Raw genomic sequence first — 23,137 nt, 5'->3', positions numbered from 1 at the left:
AGAAATAGTTCATGGGTGACTTTCTCATTCTGTTAATATAGCAAATTTAATTTTGAGAAAAACAGTGTGAAAACTTTAATAATTTCTTTGTTTTGTTTTGAGGAGAAGCTTCTGGGAAAACCAGTAAATGCCTTAAGAATTTTATGTTAGAAGTTTAGGTTGAAGATATGAAAAATGTAGGCGGAAATATTTAAGCTGAGACTTCTATTAAAGTCTGAGTTAAATGTATTATGTGATTTTGGTGAAGTTTTAATGAATAATATCTTGGATTGGTTGATTTTTTTTTTATTTTAAATAATTTTATTTTGTTGTTGTTGAGAATATACACAGCAGAACATACACCCACTCAACAGTTTCTGCATGTAAATTCAGTGACATTGATTATATTCTCTGAGTTGTGCAGCCATTCTCACCCTCCTTTTTGGAGCTGTTCCTCCCCCATTAACATAAATTCACTGCTCCCTAAGATTTCTATCTAATCTTTTGAGTTGGAGTTGCTGTTGTCAGTTTTATCCCAGATAGATAGATCTTAAAAGAGCACAGTGCTCAAGGCAGACATTTCTTTGCTAGTTAAGCTAAACTATTGTTTGGTTTTAGGAAGACTTTAGGGGGTATTTTTGGTTTAAGGTTTAAAGCCTATTTCAGGGTAGTAGTTTCAGGAGTTCATCCAGCCTGCATGGCTCCAGAAGATTGGTTGATCTTTTATGTAGAAGTTGACATTTTAAAAAAATTTTGACCTAATTTTATATTCAGTATTTTTCCTGTTTTCCTTTGTAGTTTGTATACATGCAGTTGTCTTTTATCAACTTGCTAAATTACTTTTCTAAGTGTAGTCATGAATAGTATAGCCTGTCACTTTAGTTGCAAAACTTAAGACTCATCTAAATATTCCTTTGAGGAAATTAAAAGATTTCTTAATTAGGCTGTATTAGGAAAAAGATTTCTAATCTTGTCTATACAATGAAGAGTTTTTGTTTTCTTTAATTTTATGAAATTAGGTTTTATCTTTTGTGGCTGACAAACAAAACAACTAATCTTTGGAGGTGGGGGAGATTATAGGATTTTTAAAATGAGTAATAATCCACAAGTAATTTGCTTTCCTGTTTATTAGTTTGTTTGCTTGGAAAATTTAAGGCGAATGTTCCAGATTTTGCTATTTGATAATTTTATATATAAGGGGGAGTCCCTGGATAGCACAAATGGTTAAGCACTGGGCTGGTAACCAGAAGACTGATGGTTCAAGTCTACGTAGAGGTGCCTCAGGAGAAAGGTCTGGCGAACCATCAGGAAATTTGCATTTTATTAGTACTGGTTTTAGTAGTTGTTTTCTGTAAAGGGCAGAGAGTAAATATTCTCAGTTTTGCAGGCTTTAGATCTCTGTTGCAGCTACTCAATTCTGCCTTTGTTGTGTGAAAGCAGCCTTAGACAGTATGTAAACAAATGAGTGCGGCTGTGTTCCAAAAAACGTAACCCTGGCAGAAATCAGTATCTTTCTCACAGATTTAAATCTGTGAATATGTATGTATAGATCATGTAATTCTCAACAATAATTTTGCCAACACCTGTATTATACCAACAGGATCTAGAAGAAAAAAACATTTTAAGGAAAAAAACACCACTAGTATATTGCTCCATACCACAGAGATAAAATACTCCAGTGAATTTAGAGAAAAGGCACTGACTTGTGTTTTCTCACTGTGGTTGGGGGAGGTATCTCTTATTTCTCTTCCTCCCTTTCTGTGGTCTCTTTCTAATAACTATTAGCTTTTATTTCTGTCCCCACAGGACTAGGACTAGAAGCAAAGGAAATTGAAGGAGCCTCCCCAAAACATTAATTATTTGCCTGTGGATCCCAAATCGGTCTCTTCTTTCATATTCTCTCAACCTAGTTACTTGAAGCATCTTAGTTCTCTTCCCATTCGCACTCAAACTTTGAGAAAACTGTAGTGGTTAAATACTTAGGAGTTAAGCATAGTTGAGTTAAATGTTGGTTTCATTTTTACTGCTACATTTAGTACTCTGTAACTTTGCACAAGTTACTTAACCTTTATGGTTCTCAATTGTAAATTGAGGATAATGCATGCTTTCCAGGGTTGCCTTAAGGATTAAATAAAATAGTGTATGTAAAGTGCTTACCAGTACCTGACACAGTTGTTTAAAAGATTAATTTATTCAGTAGGTATTTATTGAACTGAGCACTGTCCTGGGAACTTGAGATACATCAGTGAACAAAAGGAAGATCCCTTTTATGGAGAGAGTGGAGGAGTAGTAATAAATTATGCAATGTGTTACAAAGTGGTGTTTTGGAAGAAAAGGAAAAGTTGAGTAGGATAGAGATCAATGAGTGCAAATATAGGGAGTTTTACAATTTTAAATAGAAGATCTGGGTAGACTTCACTGAGAAGAACATACCTGAGCAGAGACCTGAAGGAGCTTGGAGAGTGGTGAGCCACGCAGGGGAGAAAGGTGTTCTAGACAGAGAGGAAACAGCCATTGTAAAGGCCCTAAGGCTGGGAGTAAGCGCAGTGTGTTTGATAAATAGCAAGCATGCCGGCCTGGCTGGAGCAGACTGAACAAGGAGGAAAGTAGTAGATGAGATCAGGGAAGTAACAGGGAGCCAATTCATGTGGTAGGCCACTATAACAACATGACTTTTATTCTGAGTGAAATGGGGAGTAGTTGCAGATTTTTGAATAGGTGAATGATATGATCTGACTTGGGTTTTGAAAGAATCATTCTGGCTGCTGGGTTAGTAATAGACTGTAGGGGGCAAGAGTGAAGCCGGGAGACCAGTTGGTCTATTGCAATAATCTTGGTGAGAGACGGGTGGTAGCAGTGGAAGTGGTGAGAAGTCGTCATCATCTGGATGTATTTTGAAGGTAGAGCCAACAGGATTTGCTTATGAATTAGATGTGGGGTGTGAGAAAGAAGAGTCAAAAATGACTCTAGCTTTTTTGACTTGAGCAACAGGGAGTATGAAATTGCTGTCATCTGAGATGGGAAAGGTTGTGGGCAGAACAAGTTTGAGGGGCAGTTTAGGTTCATTTAGGACGTGTGAGTTTGCAGTGATGGCTTATTGCATTTCCTCATCACCACCCTTAAGTTGTTAAGTTATGGCTCTGGTTTTTCAAAATGACCTTTTATTTACTCATCTCAAGAGTTCAGTGGCCTTTTTAAAAAAATCAACCTTATTGACGTATACTTTACCTGTAATCAAATGCACCCATTTTAAGCGTATAATTTGAGTTTTGACAAATGTACACATCCGTGTAAACACCACCACAATCAAGATGTTTCCATCACCTCCCAAAAGTTCCTTCATGCCCCTTCGTAGTCCTTCCCCACCTCCACCCACCCACTTGCATTACAGGCAGCCACTGATCTCCTTTCTAACATTATGGTTTTGCCTTTTGTAGAATTTCATATAAATGAAATTGTTTAGTATGTACTCTTTTGTATCTGCCTTCTTTTTGCTCGGTATAATGTTGAGAGAATCAGTGTTCATTTATTTTAATTTCTGAATAGTATTCCAATGTCTGAATGTACTACGATCTGTTTATTCACCTTGGGATATTTGTATTGTTTCTAGTTTTAGGCTATTTATTAAGCTGCTGTGAACATTCATGTACAAAGTCTGTGTGCACATATTTTTTCATTTCTCTTGGGTAAATTCCTAGGAGTGAAATTGCTAGGCTGTATGGTAAGTGTATGTTAAACTTCATAAGAAACTGCCATATACTTTAACTGCAGTGAATGAGAGTTCCATTTGCTTCACATTCTCTTCAGCACTTGGTATTGTCAGTCTTTTTAATTTTGACCGTTAAGGTAAGTGTCTAATGGAATATCATTGTGGTTTTAATTTGCATGTCCCTGATGGGTAAAGATGCTGAGCATCTTTTTATGTGCTTGTTGGCTGTTTGTGTGGCTTCTTTTGCGAGACGTTTTCTTATTACCGACTATTTTGCACCATGAGAAAAGGAATACATATTTGGACTGAGTGTGACCTGGTTTAATTTTCCACCTTGGCACTTAGTACCTCTGTGGCTGTGGCAAATTATTTAACTTCTCTGAACCTGTTTCTGCATTGTAAAATGGGATAATAGAAGAGCTTAATCTATTAAGTTGTTGGAGAATTAGAGATTGTATGTATGTAAGTGACCTGGAATGGTATCTGGCACATCCAACCCAAAACCAAACCTGTTGCCATCGAGTTGATTCAGACTCATAGAGACCATATAGGATAGAGTAGAACTGTGCCATAGGGTTTCCGAGGAGTGGCTGGTGGATTCAAACTGCTGACGTTTGGTTAGCAGCCATAGCTCGCTCTAACTCCTAACCACTGTGCCAACAGGGCTCCTGTGTCTGGTACATAGATGTAATAAATTAGGCTGTTAGTATTTTTTCCAGTGTTCGACGGTATTGGTAAAATCTCCTTCATAAAATTCTTTGCCTTACTCTTTTTTGCTTAAAAAATTTGTTTATTTCGTTGTTGCTGAGAATATACACAGCAAAACATACACTGTTTCAACAGTTTCTACATGTACCATTTAGTGACATTAATTACATTTTTCGAGTTGTACAACCATTCTCATCCTCCTTTTCTGAGTTGTTCCTCCCACATTAACATAAATTCACTGCTCCCTAAGGTTCCTGTTTAATCTTTCAAGTAGCTGTTATCAGTTTGATCCCATATCCTAAACCAAACCCATTGTCATCAAGTTTATTCCGATTCAGCGACCCTTTAGGGCAGTAGAACTGCCCTATAGGGTTTCCAAGGCTGTGAATCTTTACGGAAGCAGACCACCACGTTTCTCCCATGGAGCAGCTGGTGGGTTTGAACTGCCAACCTTTCAGTTAGCAGCCAAGTGCTTTAACCACTGCACCACTAGGGCTCCTTGATGCCATGTAGATCTTAAAAAGGCATAATGCTCAAGGCAGACTTTTTTTACTAGTTAAGCTAAACTATTGTTTGGTTTTAAGAGGACTTCAAAGGATATTTTTGGTTTAAGTTTTAAAGATTATCTCAGGGCAATAGTTTCAGAGGTTCATCCAACCTTTATGGCTCCAGGAAGTCTGGAGTCCATGAGAATTTGGAATTCTCTTCTGCATTTTCCCTCTTTTGATCAGGATTCTTCCATAGAATCTTCGATCAAAATGTTCGGTAGTGATAGCCACGCACCATCCAGTTCTTCTGGTCTCATGGCAGAGGAGGCAATTAGCTACACATTCCATGTCCTTCTGTTCCTGACTCTCCTTCTTTTGCTCCAGGCAAATAGAGACCAGTTATTGTGCCTTGCATGGCTGCTTGCAGGCTTTTCAGACCCCAGGCACTATGCGGCAAACTAGGAGGTAGAACAGACGCACTGAACGTGTTATTAGTCAGCTAACTGGATGTCCCATGAAACCAGGACCCTAAACCTCCAAACCAAGGAACCAAATCCCATGAGGTTTTTAGTTGTACATAAGCAGCCTCAGCGGCTACCCTTTTTTTTTCTTTTGTCATTGTTGTAAATATATCTATCACACAACTTTTGCCAATGCAGTTTTTTATAGGTGTACAACTTACTGACAGCAATTACAGTAATCATAATTGGCTGTGCATCCCTGCCCTTAGTCAATGCGATATTTCCATCACCGTTAACCCCTCTTTCCTCCTCCCTCCCGCCCCTTGTAACCACTAATAAACTTTGTTCTCTGTACATTTGCCTTTTCTTGTCTTTTTATATAAGTCAAGTTAACACAATATTTGTCCTTTTGTGATTAACTCACTTCAGTGAGCATAATGTCTTCCAGCTTCATTCATATTGTAGCGTGTATCAAGACTTCATTTCTCCTACTGGCTAAGTAGTATTCCATTATATGTATGTACCACATTTCATTTATCCGTTTGTCTGTTGATGGGCATTTAGGTTGTTTCCACCTTTTGGCTGTTGTGAATAGTACTGCAATGAACACTGGTGTACAAGTCTCTGCTTTCAAGTCTTTTAGGTATATATCTAGTTGTGAAATTGCTGGGTCATATGGTAGTTCTGGAGCCTTGGTGGTGTAGTGGTTAAGAGCTCCGCTGCTAACCGGAAGGTCAGCAGTTCGAATCCAACAGCCACTCCTTGTAAACTCTTTGGGGCAGTACTACCCCTATAGGGTCGCTGTGAGTTGGAATCGACTTGATGGCAATGGGTTAATGGGGATGGTAGTTCTGTTTTTAGTATTTCAGGGTACCACTACGCTGTTTTCCACAATAGCTATACCATTTTGCATTACCACCGGCACCTGGGTAAGGGTTCCAATTTCCCTACCTCCTCGCCAATATGTGTTGTTTTCTATTTTTTTTTTTTTAATCCTAGTCGGAGTGAAATGATATCTGATTGTGGTTTTGATTTGCATCTCTAATGGCTAATGAGCTGGAGCCCTGGTGTCGCAGTGGTTAAGAGCTTGGCTGCCAACCAAAAGGTTAGCAGTTCGAATCCATCAGCCGCTCCTTGGAAACCCTATGGGACAGTTCTTCTCTGTCTTACAGGGTTGGTATGAGTTGGAATCGACTCACCTGTAACGGGTTTGGTTTGATTTTTGATGGCTAATGATGGTGAGTGTTTTTTCTTGTGTTTGGTGGTGCTTTATTGGTTTACGTGTTTCATTTCCTACATGTCTGACCATCCCTTCCCTAAGTCTTCTTTTACAGTATCCCCATCTTCTTTAGGGAGGCTTTGCTTTGAGTTGTGACCTCAGCCTGCTTCTCTTTTTTTTTTGATGGTCTCTCTTCAGTATCTCATTTCTTTTTATATCCTTAATCATTGCCTCTGTATGTTGGATTTCTTGGTCTTTTTTCCAGACTCCAGTTTGTGAGGCATTTTCCGTTGTAGCAAGTTAGTTAATATATTGCCAAAATCTTCGATTGTATTCATGTTTTTTTTAAAAGGAGAAATAAATCCTTAATTAATACACCAATGGAGAGATTAAATGTTTTAGCTGTAATTTTATTAGAAAATTTAAGCCCTTAGGAAGTAAGTTATATTGATTTATAGCTATACTTTTAAAAAATAATATTTTTAAACCTATATATCTGACTCATTATGTAACTTGAATAGTGTATGTTAGATTGTCAAGTCGGTTTAACTTTTGAAGATTTTTTAATATGTATTTATATGCACAACATTACAAGTTGTTGTCAAGCCGATTCCAGCTCATGGCAACCCCGTTCGTGTCAGAGTAAAACTGTGCTCCATAAGGTTTTAAATGGCTGATTTTTAGAAAGTAGATCATGAGACACTTCTGTATAAAATCAAGGTTATTTAGGATGAGCAGAATTTATTTAATTGGGTCAATTAATAGAATATGTTTCTCTCTAATCAGAAATTAAAAATCTGGTTAAATCTGGATTGCAGTGCTTGACAGAATTTAGAGTGAATTTTTACTATGAATAAAATTATATAACTAGAAAATGAATTTTTGAAACATTTCTTTACATTCAGGAAATACTTTTGTATGAATGATCAAAAATTATTAGTTTGTGAAGTTTTTTTATATTAAAATAATAGTTCTCTAACACCACTAAAATCCACTTTATTTCAGCTGAAGTGGAGGCATAGCATTGTAACTAATTCTTTTCAGAAATTCTGTTATTCTGAATTATTGATTAAATCTGTTTAGTTATCTATTGCTGCGTAGCAAATTACCTTAAAATTTAGTAGCTTCAAAACAATAACCGTTTGTTATTTTACACAGTTTTTGAGAATTAAGAATCTGGGAGTGGCTTGGCTAGGTGGTCTCTCATGAGATTATAGTCATGCTGTTGGATGGGACTGTGCAGTCTCTGAAGACTTGACTGGAGCTGAAGGATCCAATTCCACCTTCACTCACATGACTGTTGGCAGGAGGCTTGGCATGTGGGCCTGTCAGTAGGACTGCTCACCACATGGCTTCCCTCAGAATGAGTGATTCAGGAAAGAAAGAAAAAGAATGTATGACCTGCTTTTATGACCTGTTTTCTTGAGTCACTTGTATCTTATTCTGTTCATTAGAAAAGAGTCACTAAATCTAGCCCACACTCAACAAGAGGGAAGGGATTAACATAGGCATGAATATCAGGAGGCTGGGATCAATGGGGGCCATCTTAGAGCCCAGCTGCCTCAATATCCATTTAAGTTTAGTGAACTCAGAAAAAAATTAGAATGCTAATAGAGAGGAAACAAGAAGTTCCATATTCTGATTTATTCTAAATATGGTTTTATGATTTAAGGAAATGGACTCAGCTAAATCAGTCCTTTAGTTCAGTCTTTCTGCCTTATAGTTGTAGACATAGAGTATTCTTAAACCACAGGTCTTCAATAAGGAAAGTATGTTAATGGATACCAGTACTAGTTGCTGTTGGGTCGATTCTGACTCATGGTGACCCCATGTGTTGCAGAGTAGAACTGTGCTCCGTAGGTTTTTCAAGGCTGTAACTTTTGGGAAGCAGATCGCCAGGCCTTTCTTCCGAGATGCCTCTGGGTGGGCTTCAACTGTCAACTTTTTGGTTAGTTGTCAAGCACTTTACTAATTGTGCCACCCAGTGACTCTGGTTGTTATTGGATGACCTGGACCTGCTGCCATTGAGTTGATTCCAACTCATAGCGACCCTATAGGACAGAGTATAACTGCCCCATAGGGTTTCCAAGACTGTAAATTTTACAGAGGCAGACTGCCACATTTTTCTTCCATGGAGCATCTGTTGGGTTTGAACTGCTGACCTTTCAGCTGAGTGCATTAACCACTGTGCCCCCAGGCTCCTTATTATTGGATGATTGACCATAAATAGGTGTTTTATGAAAGATCAGGTAGGAGCACAGAAGTTTGTAACCAGTCTTTTGAATATATTTGCAACTTTTGTATTCAGGTGTCTAGGGAGCTGTCTACATGGGCTGTTAATAAGGATCTTTCTCAGAAGCGGTTTAAAATAATACAGTATAGGGGGAAAGATGTCTGGATTTGAGTCAAAAGGTCGTTAAACTGTTTTCTTTACCTGTGAATGGGGATCAGAATATCTGCCCAATTCATACATCCCATGTGAGGATTAAATGAGATACCAGAATACGTGGAAATGCCTTTTAAATTGCAAAACTCTGTCCAAAGTTAGGCGATTTGGTTTTATAGAATGAGATTATAGATAATATAATCAAGGAGTTTTAGTGCTACAGCATGCCTCAGGTCAACTTCAATTCAGGTAGCCATGCACTTGTTAGAACACCACATCTTTCCCAAGTGGTCTGCCCTGGTGTGCCATAGACCCTGACAGCCAAGATGCACTTAATTTTTCTTTACTTATAATGATTTCCTCTAATAGAGGACAAGGAAAGCAGCTGATAAGAATTTAAATCATTCTTAAGTTAAATTTTTGTAGACCAAGCAATTCCATTTCCTTTGATCACTCCTCCGAGGACCTATTTCCAATTATTTTTTTATTTCAGCTGAATACAAATGATTATGGTTGACCATAAGTTATTAGTCTTGAGTAGTCAGATTAATTTTTGCATGCATTCTGTGTTTCATAGCATCCGTAGGATTTTGAATTAATGATTGTGTATATGGTTACTACATGATCTGAATTGGTGAGTTAAAAATGATTTTATAAACTGAAAAGTGAACTTTGCATTGCTACTGTTTGCTTACCATTTTCCTATGGAAATTGAATATCCCATCTAGTTTTTATACATTGGCCCCAAAAAGAGAGGTTAAACTGTTTATGTTTTTTTATCATTTTAATTGATAGTCAAATGACGTTAGCAGCAGATATCAACAAGTAGTTCTAAAGTGTATGTCATCAGAGTAGGTACTTTTTAAAAATTTTAAGTTGTGTGTTCATTTTTTCCCCTCTTTCTGGACATCCATACTTAAAACACCAATCTTATCATTTATTGAGTTTCAGAGAATAAAGTAGCAAAGCAAAATTTAACAGCATTTGACTTAATGAATGGGTGAATGGGGACAGAGTCCTGTTTTAAATGGCCTTCTCCAAAGGTCTGTGACTCTGCTTCTTCTGGAGCCTTTTGCTTACTTGGCTACAGGATCTTTGTCCCAAAATAAATATTGTATCTGTTTATAAACCATCGACAGTTTGGCAGAGTTTACAGGACTCCTTGATGTTGGCTTTGAGAAATCTTATTCGAGCTCAAGAAGTTCCTTCTGCTTTTTAGACAGCACAGTCACCCCAAAGAAAAGATACCTGTGGTGACGCTTTGGAATATGATTTTTCCCAAGAGAGATGGAGGCAACTTTACAATTAACTATGTTAGCTCTATATTTTAAGTATTTCAATTCAACTAAAATATAAAGTATATTTTCTAGCACTTGGTGACAGCTTAGTATATTAAAATACATAATCTGGTTTACTTACATGTTTTAAGTATTCTGTAATATAATAATTGGATCATACAGTTTAGAGCTGGAAGCCTTAGAATCATTTAGTTCAGAGATAGGCTTATGGTATTTTTAAAGAAAAGGTTTTATTTCAGTTAATTATTTTAAGGGGAGGGAGTTGACTGACTTCATGAGTACATAAGAATTTTTTAATACAACCACTATTCCAATTGATAACTTTTCCCCTTTGTTGTTTTATTTCCTGTATATATATCTCTGTAAACAATGTATTGTTTAGTTTTGAAAAACAATATAGCGACCACAAACTTTATGATTGTGTAAATAAAAAGCTATAATGTCACTGTAAAATGAAAGCTCTTAGGAGAAGATAAACTGAACAGAATCTCAGAGTCAAATCTGGCTTTAGCTTCCCTGAGAATTTTTAAGAGCCCCCTCTGGGGAAGTCTATGAGCAGAGTGTCATGAGTGAGTCGTGGGAAACCTAGGGCTCACAGTGGAGTTGGGACGTGGCAGAGTATGAACCAGGTGCTGGAGTCCTGGTGGAAATATGGTCAGAGGGAGTGGGCTGCTTTGTATTCTCTGTTTCACCAAGCTTTGTATTCAAGCTCACCGTGGCCTACGTCCTTGTCACAGGAGTAAGTCAACGCATACCATCTTTATGAGGTGAAATAAGTGTCCTTAGCTGGTCCCAAGAGCAGCAGGAAGGGAAAAGCAGGAGCTTCATTGGCAGATGGTAAAGATAAACAGACTACAAATAATCCGGGCAGGCCTATGTGGACATTCTGACCTTAGGTTAAAAAGTAGGGTCTTGGTGATGACCGCCTTCAAAATGTCTATGTCTTAAATCTAGGCTGGTTGCCTTTACATCTGATGGACTGTTGTCATACTGGGTTCTCTCTTTACCCTCTCCTATAGTAGGCCTCTCCTGTTTTTTTTGGATCCCGTATCTTTCTCTTGATTTATGGCCTGGTTTTGGTGAACAGTTGCTTTTTGGAAAAGAGTACATGAGAGCTAAATTTTTCAGTATGTGCATGTTTGAAAATATCTTTATTCTGCCTGCATCATGGCTGGTTCTAGAGTTTGAGGTTGGAGATTATTTTCCTTAAGAAGACCTTGTTTCATTGTCTAATTGCCTTCAGTGTTGCTGTTTAGAATCTCAAGCCATTCTGATTTTTGATCCATTCATTGTTTGTGACTAACTTGCCCACTTCTGGAAGTTTGTAAAATCTTCTTTGTCTCCATATTTTGGTATTGTAGCTGGTGACACTACAATACAATATAATCAGTTGTTAACCAAAGTGTTGATGGTTCAGACCCACCCAGTGACTCTGCAAGAGAAGGACCTGAGGATCTGCTCTGGTAAAGATTACAGCCTAGAGAAATCCTGTGGGGTAGTTCTGCTTGGTCACATGGGATTGTTTTGAGTTGAAATCGACTTGACACCTAACAACAACTCTAGATCCATATTCATTGTGCCAGGGTACTTGGTGGACCTTTTCAGTATGGTACCTTATATCATTCAATCTGGGAAATTTTCTTGAAATATTTTGTTGATGACTTCCTGTCTTTTTCTGTGTTCTTTTTCTGAAACTCCTCTATTATTTGGATGTTGGACTGTCAGGACCAGTCCTTTTCATTTTCTTTTTTACTGTCTCTTTGTCTTCTTGGTCTACCTTCTTAAAGATTTTCTCTGCTTTGTCTTCAAAGTTTCTTATTGAGTCTTAATTTCTACTATGATATATTTAATTTCCTAGCTCTTTTTTTGTTCTACAAATGTTCATTTTTGTTAGCACCCTGTTGTTGTTTCCTGGATGCAATATTCTTATCTAAGGATGTAACTGATAAATTTCTCCCCCATGTTGCATAGCCTCAGAGGAAACAAGAGGCAGCAACTGAAGCATAAAAGTCAGTATTTTGGCTTGGCTATTCATGTAGGAAAAGAAAAGTACAATAAAAACAAATTAAAATACTTATGTAGAGAGCACATTAGTGACCTGTTAATAGATTTTCATGAATTTGCTGAAAAGTCTCATTTATTCCTGACGAAGGTCTAAGTTTAGTTAATGCATCAATTTATTGAATGTGTGTATATATGTGCACACGTGTGTGCACACACACACGGTCTGTAAGCACCAAGCACATTCTGTAGTTATCCATGTTATGATTTCTGTATTGAACTGTAAGAAGTAGATTGATAAATTACATTAAATCACTAAGAAGAAGCTATTTTTATACTTACATGCAGCCCAATTATGATTCAGAGGCAAATGAGATTGAATGACTGTCTAGTGATTATCTGGCAGGCAAGTGGCTGACTGTGCATTTATAAACAGGGAGGAGCATGTGGCCAAAGGAAGGATGAGTCAGAATTAAGTGTCTTCTGAAAGAATCTGTTAAAAAGACTACAGAAATGTTTATAACTAAAAGGCAGAGTACATACTTCTTTAGTGGAATATCTTGTTTTCCTGTATACGTATGACCGTCCCAGTATTGCTTGTCTGCTGATTCATTGGTCTGTGAGTGGGAACAGCTGTTCATTGTCTGGGAAAAAAATGGCTTCTTTCCCTTGGAAGGAAATTACTATGTAAAACATTGGTGGAAATTGGTGTGTGTCAGCATTCAACAGTTCTGAGATGTTCTGTATGTTTCATATGTTTTGTTTACATTGACGTGTCTAATTTTTGCTAGCACCTATGAAGGACGTATGATTTAGCCCTGGCTTTATATGTAAGGAAACTGAGGTTTAGCAGATTTAAGTAATTTGTTTCAGACACACTAATAAAGTTAGAATTTAACCCAAGTTTTATCTGATTCCACATTTACTTTCCACTCTTCACATTCGGCCTTGGGGTTAAACATAGTGATAATATCCCCTCTTATATTTTCCTTTTAAAATGATTATTTATAGTTAATTTAAATGTTTTCTTTATTACACAACGGTATTTATTGAAGAAAAATTAGAAAATGCAAAATAGGACAACTTATATTTTTATCACGAGAGTGGGGGACAGTGGTGGTTCAGTGGTAGAATTCTCACCTTACATGTGGGAGACCCAGGTTCAATTCCTGGCCAGTACACCTTATGTGCAGTCACCACCCATCTGTCAGTGGAGGCTTGTGTGTTGCTGTAATACTAAACAGGTTTCAGTGGAGCTTCCAGACTAAGACAGACAAGGAAGAAAGACCTGGCAATTACTCCCAAAAATCAGCTAGTGAAAACCTCGTGGATCACAGTGGTCTGATCTGCCACCGATCATGGAGATGATGCGGTATTGGGTAGTATTTCATCCCGTTGTGCATGGGATTGCCATGAGTCGAAGGCTGACTCTAGGCCAGCAAACAACAACTACCCAGAGTTAGTAGCTTATAACATCTTTGTGAATATCTTTCGAGCCACTTTGTTATGTATGTGTGTATGTATATACATATGCATAAATATAACCCAGAAACCAAACCTGTTGCCATTGAGTTGATTCTGACTCATGGCAACCCCATGTGTGTCACTCAGAATAGAACTAGGGTTTTCAGTGGCTCTAATCTTATGGAAGTAGATCACCAAACCTTTCTTCTGCAGTGCCACTAGGTGGATTCAAACCACCAACCTTTTAGTTAGTAGCTAAGCATAAAATGTTTGCGCCACCCAGGGACCTATTATAAATAAAGGTGCCGTGCACATTCAAGTACAAGTTGTTCGGTGGATATATGCTTTCATTTCCCTAAGCTAAATAACTAGGAGTGGACTGGTTATGTAGTATGGTAGATGGGTGTTTAACTTCATAACAAACAGCCACTCTGTTTTCCTAAATAGTTCTACCATTTTCCATTCCCATCAGCAGTGTATGAGGAATTCCAGTTGCTTCCACTCTTTCATCACTCCAGACAGAAACTCAGTACTTACTAAGCAATAAGTCCCATTCCTTCCTCCCCCAGTCCCTGGTAACCACTAATAACTTTTGTCTCTGTACATTGCCTATTCTAGATATTTCATATAAGTGGAAATATTCAGTATTTGTCCTTTTATATCTGACTGACTTCACTCAGCATAGTGTTTTCAAGGTTTTCCACGTTGTAGCATATATTAGAACTTCATTTCTCTTTATGGCGAATAATATTCCATCATATGGATTGACTTACATTTTGTTTATAAATTCATTTGTTGATGGACACTTGGGTATTGTGAATAATGCTGCAGTGAACATTGGTGTACAAGTATTTGTTTGTGTCCCTGCTTTCAGTTCTTTTGGACTGAATCATATGATAGTTCTATGTTTAACTTTTTGAGGACCTGCCAGACTTTTCCACAGTGGCTGTACCATTTTTACATTTCCACTCACAGTGGATGAGCGTTCCAGTTTCTGCCCATCCTCGCCAATACTTGTTATTTCCTTTTTTTTTATGTAGCAGCCATCCCATACCGATAGCAATCACTCACCATTCCATCCTCCTTGCAGCCTTTGGCAACCACTGATTTACTTTGTGTCTGTATGGATTTGCCTATTTTGGTTATTTCATATAAATGGAATCATACAATATAAGGCCTTTATCTGGCTTCTTTCACTTAGCATAATGTTTTCAAGGTTGATTCATGTTGCAGCATGTATCAGTACTCCATTCCTTTTTATAGCTGAATAATATTCCATTGGAGCCCTGGTGGCACAGTGGTTAAAAGCTAAGGTGCTAATCAAAAGGTCAGCAGTTCAAATCCACCAGCCGCTCCTTGGAAACCCTATGGGGCAGTTCTGTCCTGTAGGGTTGCTGTGAGTCAGCATTTACTTGACGGCAACGGGTTTGTTTTGTTTTGGAGTATTCTGTTGCATGGATAATAACACATTTAAAAAATTCATTTAATTTATTCATTTATCAATTGATGGTGTAAATATGTTTTTGTTATCACCCTACCTGATACAGAATTTAAAGCTACAGAATTATAAAATAAAGTTATTTCATGTATAATCTAGATTGAATATAGCATTGCAAGCGCTAGTATTTAGAGCTTGAGTTTATAAAAATTGTGTTAAACTAACTTTTATCTTATTTCCAAAAGAATACAAAATGAAGCCATAGTCACTTTAAATCTTCTGTGAACTCTCAAACACATTCTTTGATATTTGACTTTTGGAATGATAAGCTATTTTGTTGTTTTTGTGTGATTAGCTGAATCTCTTTACTCATTTTGTAAATTAAAAGCTTTATGGAATCAATTTTGTGTAAAATATTTTATTGTTCTATGACAATGGGTTTAATCCCTAGGGTCATAGTCTAATAAATTTTCTTCCTCAAAGTTTATGGCATCATCATTTTTGTGAAAAATGTCTTTGTGTTTAAATGACATTATTGAATTACAAAATGCCAAACTATGACAAATTTTCTTTTCTTTGTATTTGAGGTTTGATCTTCGTAAATGCATACAAGCACCAAACATTTACTTTGAAGATCTACACATAAAGTTATGTTTATTTGAATGTGAAAATCTAAATAAATCACCAGGATCATCTAAATATTATTTTAAATTATGATTCTAGACACTAGCTTTGATTCAGAACTGTAGCCACTTTCTGAAGCCGTTTAGAAATTTCCCAAAACAGATCAGTGGTATTCTTTGTCATAAGAGCACATTTGTAATGCAGGAATAAATGGGCTTTTTTAATTTAGTAAGGAAAATATTTTTGATTGTGGAAGTTGATAAGTACGAATAAGCTAAGAGATTATGGAATTCTCAGTTCTAAAAGGTATAAACCATTGATGAAGAACACAAAATCTGATTAAAGTGGTATGAAATTGACCTGTCTGCTACTAGCTAAGAAGAGTTCTCTTCATGATTAGTATGAGAATTTAAAATAATGATACGGATTCATACGTGAAATGTTTTATGCCCCACTGCGTGCTCCCCCCTCCCCTAGTTAGAAGGGGGAGTTCTAAATCTTGATTAGAAGATGTGGTAATTCAGATTATATTGGTGTGAAATATAGGGGAGGTATTGTTTTTAGGTTTTGTGAGGTGTAGAGTATGAGGTCGTCAGTCACTCTACAGACACATCGGTGGAATTTTAAATTCACAGAGTGGAAGGGAATGAGCAGTTATCAGAACAGAAGGAAATGTGTGGTTAAACGGTTTCAGCTATAACTGTAAACTATTTCCATTGGTCCAAATGGGAGGAGAAATGGAACCTTATGTTTTCTTTTTTCTCTCTGATACAAGTATGATATAAGTAGAAGTAGCTTCAACATGGTTTACTGGAGCTCTTAATAGGAAAAATGGTTGTGTTTAGTAATGGAGGTGAGTGACGTAAGTATATACAAAGAAGGCATAAATCCTACCGGTTTTTATTTTACAGCTGTCCCAGTGGTAATTTTCCTAGCATGTTTATAATTATTGGCAGTCAGTTTTTCTTATTAAACATCTTTGAAAACAAGGAAGTCCCAAGATTCTTTGTTGAAGAAACTGCTGAATTGAGAAAAATAATGCTTCCAGCTTTTTCCTCAAAATGAGAATCTGCCTCGTCAATTTTGTGTAATTAGAAAGGTAATAATAACATTCTAATTTTTAGCTCACAAAGGACTGGCATTTTCCAAAGAAAATATATTTTGTGTAGGTAAATGAAGAACTTCATTTGTAAAGGTATATTTAGTAACCTGGAGTTTTGAAAGCTCATTGAAGTCCTGCTTCCTGTACATTTTTAAAACCTTGTTCAAGGTAGTAAATGATAAGAATCTATGCTCATTTTTATTCAGAGGCCCAAAATGATGTAGAAAAAAATCTAAAATAACAATGTTTTTAAGAAGTAACTGTTAGATCAGTGTCACTGCATTGTACATGTAGAAACCGTTGACTTGGTGTTTGTTTTGTATATTTTGTGTATAATCTCAGCAGTAACAACAAAATAAAACTAAAAAAGATAAATTTAGGATAGTGTGGCGGGGTGGCAAGATTGTAGGAACTGTAACAAATTTCTCTTATGTTTCTTATCTGGATTACAATAAAATATTTACCTGAAGATGGTAGCATTCGCATCTTGCCTTTCTTTATCCCTAATTGCTCTTGAGAACACTTATTTTGACCCAATATGTGAATTAATTTGATGGTGCAGAATGAATATAACCTGATCTTGGAAATCATAGCTAAAGTGACTTTTGCTCTAGGGTTATTTATTTACTCGGAAAGGATTGATGAAGACTGGAGAAACCCGAGAGTATGGCCCACGGACACCCTTTTAACTCAGTACTGAATTTACTCCTGTGGTTCACCCTTCAGCCAAAGATTAGACAGGCCCATAAAACAAAACTAGACTAAATGGGCACACCAGCCCAGGAGCAAGGACAAGAAGGCAGGAGGGGACCGGAAAGCTGGTAATGGGGAACCCAAGGTCGAGAAGGGGAGAGTGTTGACGTGCTGTGGGGTTGGCAACCAGTGTCACAAAATACTGTGTGTATTAATTGTTTAGTGAGAATCTAATTTACTCTCTAAACTTTCATCTAAAGTACAATAAAAATAAATAAAAAAAAGAATGATGAAGAAATTGACTGTTTTTTAAGGAGGAAAAGGTAATGAAACTTTGGATGGACAATGGCAGAGTTTTCTGATAAAACTGAAGGATTACAAGATGAGAGATGATTTTTGTATCAGCCCTTTTTGAAGATGTTTCTAAAACTTATCAAACCTTCTTTAACCTCAGTGCATAAAGTATAGTGAACATATTTTAGTTTGTTAGTGATTTAAGACTTTATAGTACCCCAGGACACTCATTTGAGATGTTTCTTTAATGCACAGCAGATACCGTTGTTGAATGTGATATGGGGGAAGTCTGGCCGATTTTCTCAACTCAAATGTAATGTGAAGGAATAAACATTCTCATAATTAAGAACTCAGGATGCCTAACTTTATTTCTTTTTAAGTTTTTATTAAATTTTAATTGATTTTATATTTTAAAAAGTATTTAAGAATTTCAACAGTAAGTTGAAATAACTAGATTTTGGGTTAACTTAGCAGTTTCTAGACAAGTGTTTGATATGTGACTTTAAAGCTTTTCCACTATATTTTAAAGATGGTGAAATAGCTTGAATTAAAATCCATATAAAAGATTGCAGTGCTTTTGCCTGAAATCTTTATGGAAACCTAAGCATAAACCACGTGTCATCTAATGTGATATGGCAGTAAATGTTATAGTAGTTAAGGTTCTTTGGTTAAAAGCAATAGAAATCAACTCTAGCTAACTTAAGTAAAAAGATAAAGATAAAAAGCAGCATTACTGTTAGGTAGCTTATAAAACTGAAGGGCAATATGAAGAGCCTGACCCTGGGTGACTCCAGGGATTCAAATAGAGGGAAGCAGTGTGTGCTCTCTTCACAGGCGAGTGGATTTCAGTTGTTTTCTATCTTTATATCCTTCTAGCCAAGACTGAAAAGTCAGAGCAAAGTATGTAATTGTAATTGTTCCAGCTTCAACTAGAACAGCGATGGCAATTTGAAGTAACACCTTACTACAGTTTTAACAAATCTTGTAAACTTTTACAAAACTTCTTTTAAAAAATAATCTGGAATAATTATGACTAGAAATAAAATACTGGTAGACCAAATTAATTTATAGAATATAATCAGAGGCTATAGTTGATATGTTTTTCTATAATTCTTAATTTTTCATTGGTTTTCATCCTTCTTTTTTGTGTCCTAGGTGTATTTGAAGGCTCCCATGATTCTGAATGGAGTCTGTGTTATCTGGAAAGGCTGGATTGATCTACAGAGACTGGATGGTATGGGCTGCCTGGAGTTTGATGAGGAGAGAGCCCAGGTAGGGCAACTTCAGGCTTCACTGAGCACAGCCCCTTTATTTAGCTCCTTATCTTGCTCTTGTCTGAAGACCTATTTTACCCAGTCTTTAAGAGTACATACAGAAAGTATTATGTTCAAGTAATATTGAGGAATTCTGAAGATGTTGGGACCCACATTCTGGGCTTGATTTGGGTAAAGTTTTTCTTTTAGTGGTTCTAAATTTCATGGGCTTAACCCTGTCTGCTCAGTGGGAGACTTCAGAGTTCACTAAATGATTCAGTTTCATATTTGTTCTTGATCTTTAGAACATTGGGAGGGGAGGAAAAAAAATTCAGAATGAAGTGTAGGAACAGAACTTGTAGAATGGCTGAGTGAAGAGCTTGGCAAATCCTCTCCCAAAAAAGCAATGATAAACTAGGCAAAATTGTAAAAAAAAAAAAAAAAAAAATTTAAGATCTCTGGAAATGAACCAAAGGGCATAAATTCAACCCCTTGAAGCATTTACTCAAGAAAAACTATTCAGTCTCAGAACAGAGAATATTTTAATCCAAGATCTGCTCACATCCCTCCCCCCAGCTCTGTGGCCCCTCAAGTTCTATTGCAAGCAGGTAAGGCAAGCCATGAGGATTGGCAGCTCTGCTGCCCTGTCAGAGAGGGCTAACTTTATTTAGAGCAGAGCTTAGAAAATACACCAAAGGATATTGTCAGACAGTAGAGGTTTTGATGTCAGTCAGGGAAAGCTACTGTTGCAAGAAGCAACAAAATGGCACACCAGCCAGAAATTCAGCGGAGAGATCCAGGGAAGGAGAACAGAAGTGGCCCTGCTAAGATCACGTTTAACTCTCGTCGTCCAGAAGGCTGTGAGGATAATGCTACCCTACAAAATTGTGAGCATTTGAATGAGATTACATATATAAGGGGCTGTACCAGCAATGTAGAAACTTCCTAAATGAAGACTCTTGGTTTTCTTACTGCTTGCACTTGAGCATTTAACACTTAACGGTTTCCACTCTTCTCAAGGGATCCTATAGTATGTCTCACGGAATTATGTATAATTTTGCAAAGCGTGAATTTTACCCTCTCTCATGAAGATTTTTGCACTGGAATGAGCCCCTTTTTTAGGGAGTGAGCCTGGGTGGCAGCTCCGCTTTTGTGTCCCAACACAGCTTTGTTTCTTTCTGATAATCAACGTACAGATAGAAGTAACTCCTGTAAGTGAACCAAAAACAGTTTTTTTTTCTGCAAATTCACGTATCATGATTAACGTTACTTCAGTAAGATGTAATATAATTTAGTATATAATTACAATGATTATATTATTTGTTATACAAACTGAAACATTCCTGATAGTGAAAAGGGTGTTTAAGATAATTAAAATTATATAATGTTTTAAAATTTGACCCACAAATTTGTTTTATTATACAGCTAGATGTAGAAAAATATTTTTATTGAAAAACTATTTTCAAAAATAGGTTTTCTTTAAAAGTTAAAATAACACATCTGTGTACATTAAATTAAAATAAAAAATATATCTTTATGTTGATCACCTGAACATTAAAATATAATAAGCAGAATATCCATTCATTTACTTTGCTAGTTTTTTATGCATATCTGTATCTAGTATTTTTCTGCTATTTCTCTGAAGGATGTATATATATTTTTACCAATATGGTCTTCATTTTAATTTCATAGAAGTGCTTGCAGTCTTCTTCAGAGTTGCATGTTGTAGTTAATAAATTTGAAACTGTTGATACCTTCAGTTGACTATTTTCTGTAGACTATATAAAATTTTGAGAAAATGCTTTCTAGAAGAGGCGGAGCCAAGATGGCAGAGTAGTTAGACGCTTCCAGCGGACCCTCTTACAACAAAGACCCCAAAAAAACAAGTGATTCGATTATATATGGCTATCTGGGAGCCCTGAACATCAAACGGAGAGTTGAGGAACTGGACTGAGTGGCAAGGGGAGGGAGAGACAGTTCGGAAGCAGCAAGGAGTTGCCAGACCTGACCCAGCGAGAGCCTGAGCCCTTCAGGCCAGATCAGCTCAGGGGTGAGTGGTGAGGCAGGCGAGCATTGGTGCTTGGGAGGCGTATTCTGCACCAGGACCCAGCTGCTGAGAGTCTACTTAGCCATCAGAACCAGTGAGAAGCAGCCGTCGACGAAAGATAAGTATTTGCATACAGCTTACCATGTGGATCAGAAACACCCCCCTTAGGGAAAAACCTCTCTCCCATTTACCTCCCTGTTGCCTGCTCTGCACTGGGTTCCGGACCGGCTTCAGCAATTGCTGAGTCCCCTGGGCCGGACGTAGGATCCGTCACACGCCGGGAGCCATTTTCCCTGCCTTGGAAAGTGAACAAATTAACAAACAGAGAAAAAATAAACTGCCGGCTCCCCTAAGCCAGGAACCCAAGGTATGCACAGTGCCTTTGCCTAGGCACAGGCTTAAGGGATCCATGGACTTTGAGTGCCTTTCCCCCTACATAGACTTGGGTGGGCCCATCTGAACAGCGTAGGCCCTCATTACTGCAGTACAACAGCGTATATACCAGAAGTGTAACTTCAACTGTTTCAACTGTGAAGTGGCAGGTAGTTTGACACTGCTCTGCCCATTAAGCAGGGTCTTCACCTACCCACATCAGGGGCCTGAGGACTGGTGGCTCCATCTACACCACCTAGCTAGCCACCTGTGATGGGGGTCCATGAATAAGAGGTGCCCCCTAATCCTTACAGCCAACAGCAGTAGTTGCTCATAGTCCGGCTACAAAACCCACCCACCTGCATGCTCTAGGAAGCAGGGATACGCCTTCCTCCTGGATGCTCGGGGGCGGCCGTCAGCCCCCAGCCTTGCTCAGAGTGTGTCCCCCTGCTGCAGCCAGATGCCTGTGCCTACACCAGTCACCCATGCCTGTTTAGGACTGTAAGTGAGAGCCTACACCACACACTTGGTGGCTATCTATCTGGGCACCTGAGCTGAATCCATACAGGAGGAGTGGGTGGACTCCTGAGCTCACATACCTAGTAACAGATCTAACCACCTGGTGACAGGACATTAGAGCTTCAAAGGTGCCAATAATCAAACTAGCTTATACGAGCAGCCTATATGGGCATATCAGAACAAAACAAGAAGCTAGGACACAATAAGCAAACATAAATATAATAACTTATTGATGGCTCGGAGACAGCAGTCAATATCAAATCACATAAAGAGGCAATCCACGATGGCTTCAGCAAGCTCCCAAAATAAAGAATCTAGAAATTTTCCAGAGGAGGAAAATTTCTTGAAATTTCCAGAGGCAGAATACAAAAGATTAATATACAGAACTCTTCAAGGAATGAGGAGGGAAATTAAGCAAAATGCAGAACACACAATACAGGAAATTAAAAAGATTAGAGAAAAGCATAATGGCAAATTTAACAGGCTGCAAGAATCCCTAGAGAGACAGCAATCAGAAATCCAGAAGATTAACAATAAAATTTCAGAATTAGACAACTTAATAGAAAGTCATAGGAGCAGAATTGAGGCAATGGATAGTCAGAATTAGTGAGATTGAAGATAAAGCACTTGACATCAACTTATTTGAGGAAAAATCACAAAAAAGGATTAGAAAAAATGAAGAAACCCTAAGAATTATGTGGGACTCTGTCAAGAGACATTACCTGCAAGTGCTTGGAGTACCAGGACTGGGGGGATAACAGAAAATACAGAGAGAATTGTTGAAGATTTGTTGGCAGAAACCTTCCTCGATATCGTGAAACATGACAAGTTATCTATCCAAGATGCTCATCGAACCCCACATAAGGTAGATACCAAAAGAAAGTCACCATGACATATTATAATCAAACTTGCCCAAACCAAAGATAGAGAATTTTAAGAGCAGCTAGGGATAAATGAAAAGTCATCTACAAAGGAGAGTCAATAAGACTAAGCTCGGACTACTCAGCAGAAACCATGCAGGCAAGAAGGCAATGGGATGACATATATAAAGCCTTGAAGGAAGAAAACTGCCAGCCAGGAAT

The 23,137-nt window shown here is 37.6% G+C and overlaps 1 protein-coding gene across 2 annotated transcripts in view; it reads left to right on the top strand.

The window, feature by feature from the left end:
• CBFB (core-binding factor subunit beta) overlaps positions 1-23,137 on the top strand; it is a 58,471-nt gene that overhangs the window by 6,478 nt on the left and 28,856 nt on the right. For both annotated transcript variants that reach the window (XM_004371509.2, XM_004371510.2), the window contains exon 4: positions 19,020-19,136. In XM_004371509.2, coding sequence (XP_004371566.1) covers positions 19,020-19,136 — 117 coding nt within the window. The remainder of the gene's footprint in view (positions 1-19,019; positions 19,137-23,137) is intronic.

The sequence above is a fragment of the Trichechus manatus genome, unplaced genomic scaffold, assembly GCF_000243295.1.
Source record: "Trichechus manatus latirostris isolate Lorelei unplaced genomic scaffold, TriManLat1.0 scaffold00014, whole genome shotgun sequence".
In the NCBI taxonomy this organism is placed as follows: domain Eukaryota; kingdom Metazoa; phylum Chordata; class Mammalia; order Sirenia; family Trichechidae; genus Trichechus; species Trichechus manatus.
This window is presented reverse-complemented; position numbering and strand designations above follow the sequence as displayed.